Genomic DNA, 16,615 nt, shown 5'->3' with positions numbered 1-16,615 from the left:
CCTTGAGGTTGTCTAACGCTGCATGAGTAGCATATGGGGAGCTCTGAGTCTAGGCCATTAACCATGATAAGAATGATAGATGAGGAAAGATATTAGCAGCCTTTCACTGTGGTATCCGAGGAATGGAGCAGAACTGTTATTGAAGCTGGCTTTTATATATCCTGGCAAAGGATCATTGTAGAAAAAGGAATTGAATTCTTGCAACGGTGAGAGTTTCCATTTCTGTTTCATTACCTTCATAGTTTCATCAGGCTTAGACTGGAACAGCAGAAGTGTGCAGGCAAGGTTCACAGTAGTTTTTTGGGTGGCCTAATGGTTAAGGTGTTTGCCTTACAAACACAAGGTGCAGGGTTTGAATCTCACAAGGGATAATTGGCTAGGCTTAAAATGGCTTGCAAGGGCAGTTAGCCTAGTACTAACCTATGAACCTATGAATGGTGGTTAAGCATGGCTAGGAATGATGACAGTGACCTATGCATGGCCAGGAATGATGACAATGAACTATGCCGTTTCCTGTCTTGTGAGCTCCCCTTCTGCCATGCTGTAGGTAACATGGCCTGGAAGGTTGCTCAGAACATTGACATTAATATTTTGGTCTTAACTGTAAGGTTTTATATACCTGCATGAGCTATAGTACTGGAGATCTGTAATTCAGACATATTTATTTTGGACTCAGTAATATATTAACTATGTTATATTATTTTCTTTCATTCACTAAGAGTCAGAATATGTCATGATATTACAATTAACCTTTGCATCAGAATATAAACCAGTCTGTTTCTAAAACTTCAATAGAGGCTACAGCCTCTTCTTCCTACTTTTTCAATTTCTTAATATCCTAAAGGACAATAATATAAATATATAATCCACAGCTTTCTTAAAAGATACAGATCTTTACCTACCAAAGTAGGACACTTTGCTGCATGCCTTGGCATCTTCATTAATGCTTGGAAGTCTGTTACAATCAGGCAGAGAGAGCATTAATCCCATAGAGTATATTCCTTTACGTGCATTTTCATCCATTGAGAGCCATTCCTTGAAGCAGTACAGTTCCTTCACCGCAAGGCAGTGCTCCCTGTGACAAAATAAGAACGTCCTTGTAATGATCATGTTTGGTGAACAAAATAAGGACAGTGCCATTCAACCAGTCACATCTTAATATGGAATTGATCAGCAGAGGATTTGCACAGTTTTGGAATTTTTACTGACTGAAGAGCATATTACCAGTGTACTCGCACAGATCATCTGAGTTCAGGTCACAGTTATAATAATAATAATAATAATAATAATATGGGAATGCAGATACATATACAGTGCTGCTGCTCACTTCACATTACAGTAACATGTAGAACTCACAGGGTAGTACTTTCTGGGTGGCCCAATATCACAGCCTCCTAGATAAGGAATGAGGTAGGTGTGACATATCTTGTTAATTATCACTCTTTCTCCAAGGAGAATACCAAAGTAAAGGGCTGTAGTTGGGCTTGCCCTGAAAACTCTTTTTACGTGTCATGTATGCTTGCAGTCTGAGGAGCTCCAATGAATGCATTAAAAGAACACGTGTATAGTCTTGGACTGTAACTTGTGAGATATTGTTACCAATCTATTATGATTTAAGTCTGGATGAGTAGTCGATACATAGTAGATCTTTACCAGTCACTGTTTCTCAAAATTATTTCAGTAACAAGTATAACAAAAATAGGCAAGGCTAACAAGAGTAAAAAAGGAAACATACTAAAAAAATCATGGAACATAGTTCAACTTTAATAAAAAAGAGTTAAAAGCTAAGCACCTTTGTCTAACATAACCCGAGACTATGTCAGAACAACTCTAAAGTGAAGCACGTTCTGTGCTTATACCCATATGTCACTGAAACTAAACCAGTTATTAGCAGTTGATGATAAAGACATATTTGCATAAAAGATAACAGGAACTTATTGAAAGTACATGGTAATATGATTTGCAACTATTGCATAAAATGAAATATCACTTTTTGTTCTGTAAAAAAACTAACCTAATACTTTCATTTAAGTCGGTACATGCCAATACAGTTCATTATGTTCCAGTAGGTCATCTAAGTCTCCTCCCCTTGCCCTAATCAAACAAAGTATACAGTGAAAAACAAAATCTTGATGCTTCAAATGTCTTTTCTTTTGTTTCTCACTTTAATAATACCTACTGCATGTTTTTTCCCAGCAGAAAAGCTGCCATGGTGATTGAAGAACGTTGACACATTTATCACAACAGACATTGCAATCAATATGTCCCTTAATACTTATCATTTTTTTTAAAATGCAGTAAATTCAAGTTAGGACCTCCCTAAAAATATCTATAACATTTACAAAATATAAATCTACAAGTCCCCCATGTTTTTCTAGTCTCAATATGGTGGTGGTGCTGCGGTAGCATTGTCGCCTCACAGTACGACGTTGTCCTGTTCGATTCTCAGCTAGAGCATCTTCTGTGTGGAAACATGCCTGAATGGGCGTACCTTCATTGAAGGTTGTGCGTCAGGGCTGGCAACTCGGCACGTAAAAATCTACTGCCAATCATTAGTGGACCGGAGTTCCGCTGTGGCGACCCCTAACCGGGAAAAGCCGAAAGACACAACAACTAGGAGACAAATTAATTTTAAATCCTAAAATTTATTTTAGATTATTGCCCTTAATGTTACCAAAACTGAGGCTGTTGCATAGATTCTCACCCATTTCTTTATTACGTGAAATTACATGCAGATTGTTCTGGATACGTTTTTAAATTTTTCTTAAATCTAAATTACATGTTAAATTCAGGATAGCAGCAAGCCTTCCATTAGAATCCTTCTTTTCACTAAAACTACACCTGCTTGTAAAATCTGAGCACATTTGCTTTGTTTATATTCTACTACTACATCTAATGCTAGGTATTGTATCTCAGTTGTATCCCCTTACACTAAAAAGAAAATGCAGGCTCCGCAGCAAGAACTGACACAGTTATGTTTTTTTATTTGGATGACGTCTTTGTATTTACAGACTAAAGTGCTTATTCTTTACATTTTACCATTACATACTGTGGTGCCTGAAATTTTCTTTTTGGATCTTGGTAATTTTTTTATGCGGGCAGTGTTCTGAGTCTCATTGAGAGTTTTTTATTTTATCCCCTTGTTTGAAGCACAATAATAATTTTTTCTGTTTCTCTTATAATAATTTATCATCTATACTTAAGTAAAATATTTTCACAAATTGTCCCTTAAGTATATTGTCTTTCAAATATATAGAAAAACTACTGTTTCCTGGCATATAAGAAAATACATGCATAGAGTTCTGAATCATTATATCAAACTTGGGATCAACAATATCTAATGTGATATCTATACTGAAAAAGGAAATCACACTATCTGTTAAACTGATAGAGAATTTTAAAAATTAATTTCTATCATTCATGTAATCTAAAAGGCATCAGTTCACACCTTATACAATTTCACAGTATGAAAACATAATCTATGAAGGGTTTATGTAGTACAATTTTGGAATACAGAGAATGGCATTTCACAAAATCATATTACTATTTAGACAGCATCATGTCAGCAAAGAGCTACTAGTGTTACTCACAGCCAGAGCATGGTCAAATGGGGTCATAGGCAGGATAATGCATCAGGCCACCCCTAACCATTCCAGTTTCCCAATACTTGGCTGCCCCTCCCCTGTTACCATAAACACTTTTCAAACCTTTCAGTGTGCACACCATTTTCTTTTTTTACCTTTTACGATGATTACTGTGATTTGGATTTAATTTGAAGCTTTTATTTCAAGTTTTAGAGGGCAAACAGTGATGGCCATTTGCTGAACAAAACAAAATGGTTTCACACTGTAAATGAACATGAGCAGTGGTAGATTTCTTTTATCTTCTCTAGAAACTTACATTCATTAAAAGATGTATCTGGCCAGTAGTAAATTAAGTGGACCTTGAGCTGCAGGTTGTACTCAAACCATAGCCCCTCTGCCCTTACATTTCCAGGACTGTGCATAAATGCATGTGTTCTTTGATTCTGCTTCCTGATTGGTTTAAATTGTATTTCTTGTTTAATACAACAACATTTGTAGATGATAACTAATGACAAAAGTGCCGGTTTTGGAAAACTTCGACTATAAAGGGCACTCATATTACTGTCACTGTAATTCATCAACAGCCATACTCAACATCTGTGGCCACTTTATCAACTCTGTACAACTAATATGTCTGACTGTGAAAAAAATGGCTACAGTTATTGCAAGGTATTCCAGTCTGCATTACACAAATGCACACTAGTCCTGCAAAAACAGACTAATCCTTTTTAACTTCATCAGCTCAACAGGGTCAGTCATTTTCATCTACCAACATCCCCCAAACCCCAGAAATTATAGTTATATTGTTGACTCCATCCTTCTCAGATGTCAGTATAAAACAAATTAATAGCAATAATAATGACCAAAGTCACATATTTCAAATTTGTTTCAGACAAAAGTGCAGTAGCCAAAGTATTCCAAATTAATTCACATACATTTACACTAATCTTGCAAAGTCAGATTAAAATTTGTTTACAAACAACCAGATGATAAAATCATATGGTACTTTTATCCACAGAGAGCCCACCATGCCCACAAAAAGTTATAGCAATTTTTTGGCTGTGTACACCCTTTATTGTTAGGAAGAAAAATATATATGTACTTTATTGGTAGCGTTGGATGAACTACATGAAATTCTATAAAGACCACCAGCACAATAGGTTCATAGCTTAGTACTAGGCTAGTTTCCTTTGTGGACTATTTTAAGCCTAGTCAATTTCTCTTGTTGAGAATCAAACCCTGCACCTTTTGTCTGGGAGGTAAACACCTTAACCATTTTGCTAACTGCCAATTTCAAAAGCAAAGAATCGTAATCATCAGGAAACAAACCTGCCTGGGGCGAGCTCAGTGGATTTCTAGTCCATCACCTTAACCACCTTAGCCACTCATTTTTTTGATGTGGATATAAAGAAAGATAGGACTGAGAAAAGATTTCTGTCAAATATACACAGGAAAACTACATTTTCTAATGCTCATCTGCATTTTACCAGCTGGCACCCTAAGCATCAAAAGAAAACTGTAGTTAAGGGCCAGCTGGTGACAGCAGCTAGAATGGTAACAGAAGATGAAAAATTCTTACAAGAATGTGATTTTATAAAGAGCATGTTTTTAAATAGAGGTTACCCAGAAGATATTTTGGAGAATATTAAAAAGGATGTGGTAACAAAAAGATTTCAGGGCATGCATAAACCACTGTTAGGTGGGCATAATGTAGGAAATTTTGATTTGATAATAATGAATGGAGAAGGATTAGTAGTAATAGTAATTGTAATACAATTATTATTAATAAGAGTCAATTGGGAATGTCTAAGGAGAACAGTAGAGAATTTATTTCCACCTATACTGTAGATAGTGAGGATATTATGAGTATTTTATGTAAAAATGTGTGCATTACTTCTGGGGATAACCAAGTGTTAAAATTGGTGGGGAGAAACCAATGGTGGTTTATAAGAAGGATAGGTCTATCAAGAATTTATTGGAGAAGCCTAAATAGGTGGCTAGTAATTGGCTGGCATGTTTAAATGCGGTAGATGCTCCCAATGACCTCAGATTCTGGTAACAAAGACTATCACGATCCATAATAAAAATTACAGTATAGTTGATCAATTTTCCTGTGATTCCACAGGAGTGGTGTACATTGCCTTGTGTCAAGTTTTTCGGCCTTCTATGTGGGTAAAACCAGTAGAAGGCTGAAAGATAGGATATATGAACATATTACAGATATCAAAAAAGAAAAAAGTACAAATGCTTTACATAGACATTTAAATGTTCAGCCTATGCATAATTTTAAGTTTGTGGTGATCCATCAAGTTATTAAATATCAGAGGGGTGTTAATATCAATGAATATTTGGATTACTGGGAATTGAGATGGCAAATAATATTAAATGCCACCAGATTTCCTGGTCTTAATGAATGTTGCTCTTTAAATTCTGTTTTGAAGTTAAAACAGCTTGAAGTTTAATATAATGTAATTGTAATTATATATATACATATATATATATACATACACACATATATATATATATATATATATATATATATATATATATATATATATATATATATATATTTTTTTTTTTTTGTAGTATATGTTTTGCAAAGCAGATTTTCCTGTATATGTTATATTTACAGTTATATTTTTATTTATATTCACATAGTGTTTAATCACACATTTTTAAAACGGGAAGTGTACTTTTGTTTAAACCAGGGTTTCATTATCCTTGTTCAAATTGGTTAATAGTTTTAGTAAAAGGCTATTTAATCAAGTTAACATTGTGACTTTTCAGTTCTGGTGAAGTCTTAGTAATTTAAGATGAAAGTGCTAAACTGGATTGTCGGTATTGTGGAATGTATTTGTGGTTTATTCATCTATTTCTGCATTAAAGTATCCTGGGAGTTCAGAGGATGATGAAGTGTTATTTTCTGTCTCCTGCATTGGCGTTTTTTTGTTTTTTGGTGTTTTTCAAGTCTCTGGTCTGGTTTTGAGGTTCCTGGTATAAAAGCATAAGCAAACTTCTTAACTTCATAAATTATTTGCTCAGTATATGTCCTATTCATTTTCTTAAAAAACTGTCAGCTACTTCCATCACTGTTAAGATATAATCATGCTTGTTTAATTATTAAATCATTATTTTCTAATAAATTCCTTAATGCTACTTATTCTTATGAGGATAAATTATAAAACGTTGTTGGTTATGTATTTGAAAAAATATATATCTGCCTTTTACATTACTTATAGAAAGCATTTATTAAAGATTAACTCAAAGGCAAAAACATCCAAGAGCATTTCAATAATAAAACTTTGCCATATTCATTTGTTTAACTCATGAACACCTATGTGGTGTGAGATGTCTTATCTCCATCAGCCTATACACGTCCTTGTATTCCAGAGCATCTTCTGAAAAATTAATTTAAAAGGCATAAGATAAACAAATGTAAATATTTTGTAAATAATAAAAGCTATTAAAACTGCACAAATAGAAATGTTATCGGTAAGAAGAATTCTTTACAATGATAATAGTCAGTCCATTCATAGTTTTTCCAAAAATACTATAATACTATATTGCATACAAACCCAAAATTATTTTTTGTTAAACTTTCACATGTATTGTTAGAATGCTTTTGTTAACCAGACATAAAAGCTTTTATATGAATGCAAGAAATTCTTCCTTGAATTAATTTTTATTAAGATATTTAAAGCAATATGAAAAACATATTCTTAACTGTTCAATTAGCAATATAACTAACACTAAAAGTATCTCTCAAGATATGTAACTTACACTGCAAATATCAATGACAGTTTTCTTCAACAGCATCTAAGGTTTCTATTGATGCCACGGAGTAGTTTGTAAGTCACTTGGTTTCTGAAGAATTAAATACATACGGAAATGTTTATTTTTATATTTCTAATATAATGTGATATAAATAGACACTGACAATGAATTTTCATGTCTCCCACACTATAACCCTTAATAGCATATAGGTCTCACAGTAATGAAAATATGAACATACATATAAAAATATGAATAATAAGTGGCAAACAGTGATTAATTTCTCTACTGCAGGACATTGTAGATTAACAATGTTAGCATCATCTTGTTAATAAATCCTTGGCCTTTCTAATACTGTCTACTATTAGCTGATAAGTCACTTAGATAAAGAAGCCACATCCAACAAAAGGTCTGGATGTCAGAAAGATCTAAGTGTGTTAACTGGAAATATACAAAAAAGTTGCTATAGGCTTGAATTTCCCATTCCTCACAAATAATAATTCAATCAATGATTCACCTAAGTCACCCCATTCAGATGCAACAAACATCAGTCCCTTCAATAATAGCTGAATATTAATTCAGACAGTTCAGAACTGGATAGGTTCAGGAAAGATTTACTACTCATCAAATGTTGCTGTGCAGGTGATTACTTGCATGTAGGCTGATGTATATGGACCCTAAATTCTACCCCTTGTTCTTCCTCTTTTTGTGATGGAAATCTTCAACTTATATCCACTCTTTCTGACAAAGCTATCACTGTCAGTGCCAGCCGTGATAAATAAAAACTTTGCTGATGTAATTCAGCATTACTTAGTTTGGAAGGAGTATTTCTATCATTATTCAATGCTGAAGCTGACAGGAAAATAGCAGAAGGCCTTTTAGAAAATGTTTATAACTTCTGAGTCTGATCCAATAACAGGGTACATCAGATGGAGAAGTATTAGATGGTGATGGGTGCGATCCAGACACGTGAATACTATGAAATGCATGCATAGACTTAGTAGTCATAGATCCTTTGTTAAAAGTATTGGCTGAGACTTTCTTTTGATTCACCAGTCCAACACACCACCTAGTGTCATCCTCCATGGGCCAAGTAAAAACTGGTCCATTTCTGAAGTCATTCACATCTCTAACTAACTTCTGCTTCTTAGTAACAATTAATCATTGTTCAAAAATATTCAGTTATTCTAACATGTTATTGAACTGGACAGAAGAAATACTAAAATATGTAGAAGCAACAGTTAACAGGTATGAAAAGTATTTGTTTACTTTTTCATGGATCTTTGGTATTGTAAAAAATATACCTGTTTAGGTCTGTCCACCAATAAAATCAAATAAAAATTCTTATGCAAAAAAAAAAAAAAAAAAAGTAGAAAAAAAAACAGCTCACATGTGGTGATATCAATCTACCAGTAAGTTGTATAAATTTTATTTAATATGACATCTTTCCCACCTTTCCTGATACTAGAGTAGTCCAGATAAAGATTTGCTGTATCCAGGACTGTTTATAAGTTTGAGATTCCCAGATGTTTCTGTGTTAGAAGGAAGCCTTCCAGCTTATCAGTGGGAGTAGTAAGCCCTAGGTAGCTTATTTACCACAAGAGGAGTGGTTTCTGGCTCTGAAATTGTAGTTTATTAGCCTTTTGGGCAGTTCTTCTATCCCTTTCAACTTTCTGGTTTAAAAGCCGCTGTTTGCATGGGTTTGTGTTTGTTTAAGCTCCGTGGATACTGTTTTGGCATCTTGCAGACTACAAGAGCAACAGAAAGGAGAAAGAGAGAGAGACTTTAAGTGCCTCCATTTTGACTTTTTTTGATTACACTGCTTTCTGCACTTAACTTAAGTCGTTTTTTCATTTAATTGCATTTATTTTAACTGTATCTGCTTTAATATTGCTACACACTCAAGTGTGCTAGCTTGCACAGCATTTAAAGTATTTTATTACTGTTTTTTTCTGCAAAAAAAAAAACAAAAAAAAAAGTTCTAAGCTTGTTTCCCACCTTTCCTTTTACTACAGTAGTCCAGATACAGACTTGCTGTATTCAGGACTGTTTTGTAAGTTTCTTAGCTCCTCAGAGCTTTCTGTGTTAGAAGGAAGCCTTCCAGCTTATCAGTGGGAGTGGTAAACACTGGGTATCCTATCTACCACAACAGGAGTGGTTTCTGGCTCTGAAATTGTAGTTTATTGGCTGTTTGGGCAGTTTTTCTATCCATTTCAACTTTCTGGTTTAAAAGCCCATGCTTGCATGGGTTTGCATGCTGCACAACACCACTAAGCTGGGGTAAACTATTACAGGTGCCAGAAAGTCTGCTCTTCAATTTTTCCCATAGATCTTGCTAGTTCTGTTCCCTCTTGCACTTTAATTATCTTAGTCGCCTAGCACTTCATCAGGCTTTTTGTAGCAGTTATTGTAGCACACACATAAGTGCTATCAGCACTAGACATCCTATAAAGAAACAGATCCAGTACTTAGTTATGATGACCATCCCTCCTGGCATGTCTAAAGGTCAGTTCCATGTGCTTTCTCCTATTAACCTGGTGAACATGGGCATTCTGAGGCAGTTTAGCAACTGCCTCATGTACACAGACAACCCTCCTCTTACCTCCCAACACTCAGACTTGTGAGAGATGCACTTATATCTCCAAATTGGTAGCCATGTATGCTCCAGCCAAGACCAGAATAGCTGGTCAACAGGAGAAGGTAAAACCTGCACCACACCACATGGAACACATAGCCCTCCAGAACACCCACCATCACAGCCCTCACAAAAAAACAAAACCACACACCCACCTTGATGGAGGCTATCAATAGACATCTACCCAAACAGAAGAGACCTCCAAGGCAGAAATGCACTGAACCACCACAACACAGCAAAAAAAAAAAACACAAGACACATAGCTCACCTACACAGTGTGCCCCCTCAACCTAAGCTCCTAAGGCAAAACAGCTTGCCCAATACAGTTATAATAGGTGACTCAATAGTGAGGTACACTGATGTCCCACTCACTAGGTTGAATAAGGAGATGGTAACAGTCAGCTGTCTATCAGATGCCAGAATCCATCACATAATATACGCACTCAGCTCACTCCACAACAAGTACAAGTATGACTCTGTCGTTGTCCATGTGTATATGAATGACCTGAGATGCACCTCTCTGGACTACATGAAAAGAGACATGGTGGAGCTCTTGGATTATATGGCCCAGGCAGTTATGACCCTAGACCGGAGCATCATTCTACCATTGCCCAGAATGATACCTCAGTACAAAAAGAAAATGATTTTCAACAATTGACTAAGTTTCTGCTGTCATTTTAAGGGGATCCATTATCTTTCTGCATGGGATGACATGATTGACAGACCTCGATGCTTTGCCAGAGATGGCCTGCATCTGTCACTCCTGGGTATTAGGGTACTGGATAAGGGTCTTGCCACCCATATAGTGCCTTTTTTAGGCAGTGTTCCAAAGACCAAATTACCACTGTAACAGCTATAAATAAATGCAATCTGAGGGTCATGCTACTCAATGCTAGAAGTCTAAATCTCAAGATGCATTCACTCGAAGCACTCCTCAAAATGGAGAACATCGACATTTGTGCTGCAACAAAGACCTGGTTTAAAGCAGCTGAAAGCACCCATCTGCTACCAGGCTATAACTCATTCCACATCTTTTAGCCGAAGCTCCAAAGGTGGTGGTGTCTCCATATTCATAAAGGATATGCACACCTCGAGACTAGTAGGTCAGCATAATGAATATGAGATACTCCAGGTACAACTAACATTGGGTAAGATGGCGATTCAGGTCGTAGCCTGTTAGAGGTCCCCAACCATGTCCCAAGACACTCACTCCAAATTTCTACGCACCCTGGAAACTATTAAGATTGAACCCAACACTCTCATACTAGGTGACTTCAACTACCCCTCCATCAACTGGGAAAACTACTAATGCACCAATGCACTGGCCCAATGCTTCCTGGAATTCATTAGTTCCAATGCCCTGCACCAGCTAATTCTTAACCTCACTAGAAGAAGCAACATCCTTGACCTGGTTATTACTAACACTGGCAACCCTTGCTCTACACCAATAGTCCAGTCCTCCCTGGTTAGATCCAACCACAAATTAATCACCATGGAAATCCACAGCTCACCCCTCTCCCACCCTACAAAGGTATCAACCATGAAAAACTTCTCCAAGGCTGAGTTTGGACTCCTAAAAACAGACGTGGCTAACTTTACTGCACCCATGCCAATGGGAAATAGATGAATGACTGCCGAATCATACACCAAGGCACTGTATGAACACGTACATAAATGCATGAAATTAGTCATACCCAACAGAACCAATAGGCTATCCTTCAAAAAAAGGAAGCCAATCTGGTGGTTCCCTGCCATTAATAAACTCTACAACAGAAGGGAGAAACTGTTTCCGAAAAAGATGAAGTTCCAAGACTCAAAAAATTCCCTTATTAGCTCAACAAAAAGTTGAGATCCCTCATCAAAACCTCCAAAGCCAGCTATGAAGGCAGAATTACGGCAGACACTAAAAACAGTGGTTCATAGGTTCATAGATTCATACTAGGCTAACTGAACCATTTCAAGAGACTCAAACCCTTTACCTTGTGTTTATAAGGCAAACACCTAACCACCCTCCCAAACTGCTGTGGTAGCGTTGTTGCCTCACAGAATGACGTTGTCCTGTTTGATTCTCAGCTAGAGCGTCTTCTGTGTGGAGACATGCGTGAATGGGCGTACCTTCGTTGAAGGTTGTGCAACTCGGCACGTAAAAATCTACTGCCAATCATTAGCGGACCGGAGTTCCATTGTGGCGACCCCTAACCGGGAAAAGCCGAAAGACACAACAGCACAACAACTAAAAACAACCACCAGGCCTTCTATAGTTATATCAAGAATCTCCACGGCAATACCCAGATTTGTTCTGAGTTACAGCACAACGGTGCATTCTACACTGAGCCAACAGATATTGCCAACATACTGGCCGGCAGATTCAGTGCCAACTTTACCCCTCTGGGTACAAGGCACCCAGCATTACAGCAACACAGGTTAGAGCTGCATTGTCCAAGGTCAATAATACAGCTTCCATGAGACCCAACAATATCCCTGGCTGTGCTCTACATGAATTACAAAGTGAACTGGCACCACAGCTGTGTGCTCTGTTCACTCACAGCCTCACCTCAGGGTTTGTCCTTACAGAGTGGTGCACTGCTCCATAAAGGAGGAGCGATTACAGACCCTGGATATTATCACCCCCATTAGCCTGATGAGTCTGATATGTAAAGCTATGGAGTGCATCATCATGGACCTAATTAACAAGGATATAGGGAATGTCCAAACTCTGGATCCTACACAGTTTGGTTCAGTGAAGGGTAGATCATGCTTGCTCAACTTGGTCGACTTCTTTGAGTCAGTCACCAGAGTTGTGGATTAAGGCAAGGTGGTTCATACAGCCTACCTTGATCTGGCCAAGGCCTTTGATACCATTCCCAACTCAGAAATCACAGAAAAACTCACTAAGCTAGGCATCAACCCCTATAGCACTAGGTGGGTTGCAAACTGGCTCACAGATAGAACCCACAGTGTGAAAGTAGCTGACGCCAAGTCAGACTGCCGACCAGTCATGAGTGGAGTCTCACAGGGTTCAGTTCTGTGTCCTCTCCTGTTTGATATCTACTTCTCTGAAGTTCAGGCCAACATGAAGGGACTCTGGCTGACAAGGTTCATAGAAGATTGCAAGTTGAGAGCTATTATTAACTCCCCAAGTGATGTTGACATCCTACAGAAAGGCCTCAATGAGACCAACGGCTGGTGTCAAAACCATGCCCTTAAACTCAATGCCAGAAAATGTGTCATCATCCCCCTTGGGAAAAACACGGTTACCTTGAATTACCACATTGATGGTAGTCCACTGAACACAGAAGGCGTTATAAGAGATCTGGGAACACAGGTTGACAGCTATCTCTCTTTTGACCACCCTGTTGCCATTATGGTCAGAAAGTCCTTCTATGTGGCACATCTCATTACTAAGGGTTTTGCATCCAGGAAGAAAGAGGTCATTGTCTCCCTCTACTCTACCCTCATTAGGCCAATCATTGAGTACAATGCCCCATTTTGTATGTACCTCACTAGACACCTCCAACAACTGGAGAGGCCACAAAAGTACCTCTCAAAGAGGATCCTAGGCCTTAAACAATTATCCTCTATGAGCAGACTCAAAAAACTCCAGCTATTCTCTCTCTCATATTGCCTACTTAGAGGCGATCTTTGCTTGACTTACAAAGCCATGTCTGACCCAGCTCTGTTAGAAATGCTACATCTAAAGAGATCCCAATCCCTCCACACCACATGCTCCAGAGACCTCAACCCCATTACCACAATCAACAAAACATGATGGAGGGACAGGTTCGTAACTCAGAGACTGCCCATGCTATGGAATAGCTTCCCATACATGTCAAGCAGAGTGCCTTACTGGCCCTCTTCAAGAGAAATCTTGATGAGTGGATGGGAAATAGAGAATTCACCCCGCAAATCACTCCAGTGGATCTACTCGACAGAAGCACTAGGAGCTAAGGTCGGGTGGCATGATGCCAGGGTAATCCTATGGGCTAGGCTTGTAAAGGCTCCAGGGCCATTAGCCAAGTACACACCTATGAACCTATATATATATATATATATATATATATATACATATATATATGTATACACACACACACACACAGAAATATATATATATATATATATATATATACTTGTATTTGTGTAAATATATATATATATATATATATATATATATATATATATATATATATATATTTGTGTGTGTGTGTGGGGGTGGGGTGTATATATATATATATGTATATATATATATATATGTGTGTGTGGGTGTGGGGGTGTATATATATATATATATATATATATATATATATATATATATATATATATATATACTTATGATCTATAGCGAGCAATGAAAGCAACAGTGACATCACAACAGCCACATAAGAACACACATAAAAGTATATAACTTGTCTATTTTCTTACTCTATACAGTCCTTCCATATTTTTAGATATTCTACCTTTCATCTTTTACTCACCTCAATTACTAGTCCTATATGAGTTAGTTAATTTTCTGTTTTTTATGGCCACATCTTGTTTCTGTTATCTGTAAGATTTAATTATGAGCAGATATTTAATTCCCTTAATCCCTAGTTTGCATTATATTATAATTAGAATTGGTGTGTATGGTGCATTGCAACTGAAGTTGTAAAGAATAATCTGTTCAGCATATCTTTGTGCAAAACTGGCTTTAGCTCATTTTGACAACCAGGTAATTAACATAAATTTAACATAAAATTAAGTAAATAAAACAAGATGCATACAAATGTGCAGAGCTTGTAATTTTTCCAAGAAAGGGCTTGAGGAAAACAAAATGGTTATACCACAAATAAATTATGGCAGTTTTACACAGACATAGGTTCATAGGTTCATAGGTTCGTACTAGGCTATCTGCCCTAAGGCATTTATAAGCCTAGCCAGAGTGTATGTGGCTTACACCACCCCTTAGGATGAGAATACTATGCCCTTTTAGGGTTTAGTTTACTATGCCTCTGTCTAGTAGTGACACAGAGATGACCCCTGGGGTAAACCTACGATCTCCCATTCACTCGTCGAGATTTCTCTTGAATAGAGTCAGTGAGGGGCTCTGCCTAACATGGACTGGGATTCTGTTCCAGAGTGTAGGGAGCCTCTGGGTTATGAATCTGTCCCTCCAGCATGTCCTATTTATTTCTATGTTGAGGTTTAAGTCACTTGTTCTCGTGGCTCTGATGGATTTGGATTTTCTGAGGTGGAGCATGTCCATTAATTCAGGATTGGACATGGCCTTGTCACGTCAGGCACAGATCACCTCTGAGTAGGTATGCGACTGAATAGAGCTGGAGTTTTTCAGTCGGGCAGCATATGACATATGTTTAAGACCCTTTATCCTCTTGGTGAGGAACTTTTGGGGTCTTTCCAACTGCTGCAGGTGTCTGGTGAGATACATCCCTCCAAAGGTGGTGGTGTCTCCATATTCATAAAGGATATGCACACCTCGAGACTAGTAGGTCAGCATAATGAATATGAGATACTCCAGGTACAACTAACATTAGGTAAGATGGTGATTCAGGTCGTAGCCTGTTAGAGGTCCCCAACCATGTCCCAAGACACTCACTCCAAATTCCTATGCACCCTGGAAACTATTAAGATTGAACCCAACACTCTCATACTAGGTGACTTCAACTACCCCTCCATCAACTGGGAAAACTACTAATGCACCAATGCACTGGCCCAATGCTTCCTGGAATTCATTAGTTCCAATGCCCTGCACCAGCTCATTCTTAACCTCACTAGAAGAAGCAACATCCTTGACCTGGTTATTACTAACACTGGCAACCCTTGCTCTACACCAATAGTCCAGTCCTCCCTGGTTAGATCCAACCACAAATTAATCACCATGGAAATCCACAGCTCACCCCTCTCCCACCCTACAAAGGTATCCACCATGAAAAACTTCTCCAAGGCTGAGTTTGGACTCCTAAAAACAGACGCGGCTAACTTTACTGCACCCATGCCAATGGGAAATAGATGAATGACTGCCGAATCATACACCAAGGCACTGTACGAACACGTACATAAATGCATGAAACTAGTCATACCCAACAGAACCAATAGGCTATCCGCCAAAAAAAGGAAGCCAATCTGGTGGTCCCCTGCCATTAATAAACTCTACAACAGAAGGGAGAAACTGTTTCCAAAAAAGATGAAGTTCCAAGACTCGAAAAATTTCCTTATTAGCTCAACAAAAAGTTGAGATCCCTCATCAAAACCTCCAAAGCCAGCTATGAAGGCAGAATTGTGGCAGACACTAAAAACAGTGGTTCATAGGTTCATAGATTCATACTAGGCTAACTGCACTTGCGAACCATTTCAAGCCTAGCCAATTATCCCTTGTGAGACTCAAACCCTTTACCTTGTGTTTATAAGGCAAACACCTTAACCATTAGGCCACCCTCCCAAACTGCTGTGGTAGCGTTGTTGCCTCACAGTATGACGTTGTCCTGTTTGATTCTCAGCTAGAGCGTCTTCTGTGTGGAGACATGCGTGAATGGGCGTACCTTCGTTGAAGGTTGTGCATCAGAGCTGGCAACTCGGCACGTAAAAATCTACTGCCAATCATTAGTGGACCGGAGTTCCATTGTGGCGACCC

General features: G+C 37.8%; 1 protein-coding gene across 1 annotated transcript in view; it reads right to left on the bottom strand.

The window, feature by feature from the left end:
- Positions 1-16,615, bottom strand: part of MUSK (muscle associated receptor tyrosine kinase) — a 1,728,668-nt gene that overhangs the window by 443,643 nt on the left and 1,268,410 nt on the right. The window contains exon 10 of the mRNA XM_044061034.1: positions 903-1,075. Coding sequence (XP_043916969.1) covers positions 903-1,075 — 173 coding nt within the window. The remainder of the gene's footprint in view (positions 1-902; positions 1,076-16,615) is intronic.

Source organism: Protopterus annectens, chromosome 2.part0 (genome assembly GCF_019279795.1).
Source record: "Protopterus annectens isolate FY-2018-M chromosome 2.part0, PAN1.0, whole genome shotgun sequence".
Lineage (NCBI taxonomy): Eukaryota > Metazoa > Chordata > Ceratodontiformes > Protopteridae > Protopterus > Protopterus annectens.
This window is presented reverse-complemented; position numbering and strand designations above follow the sequence as displayed.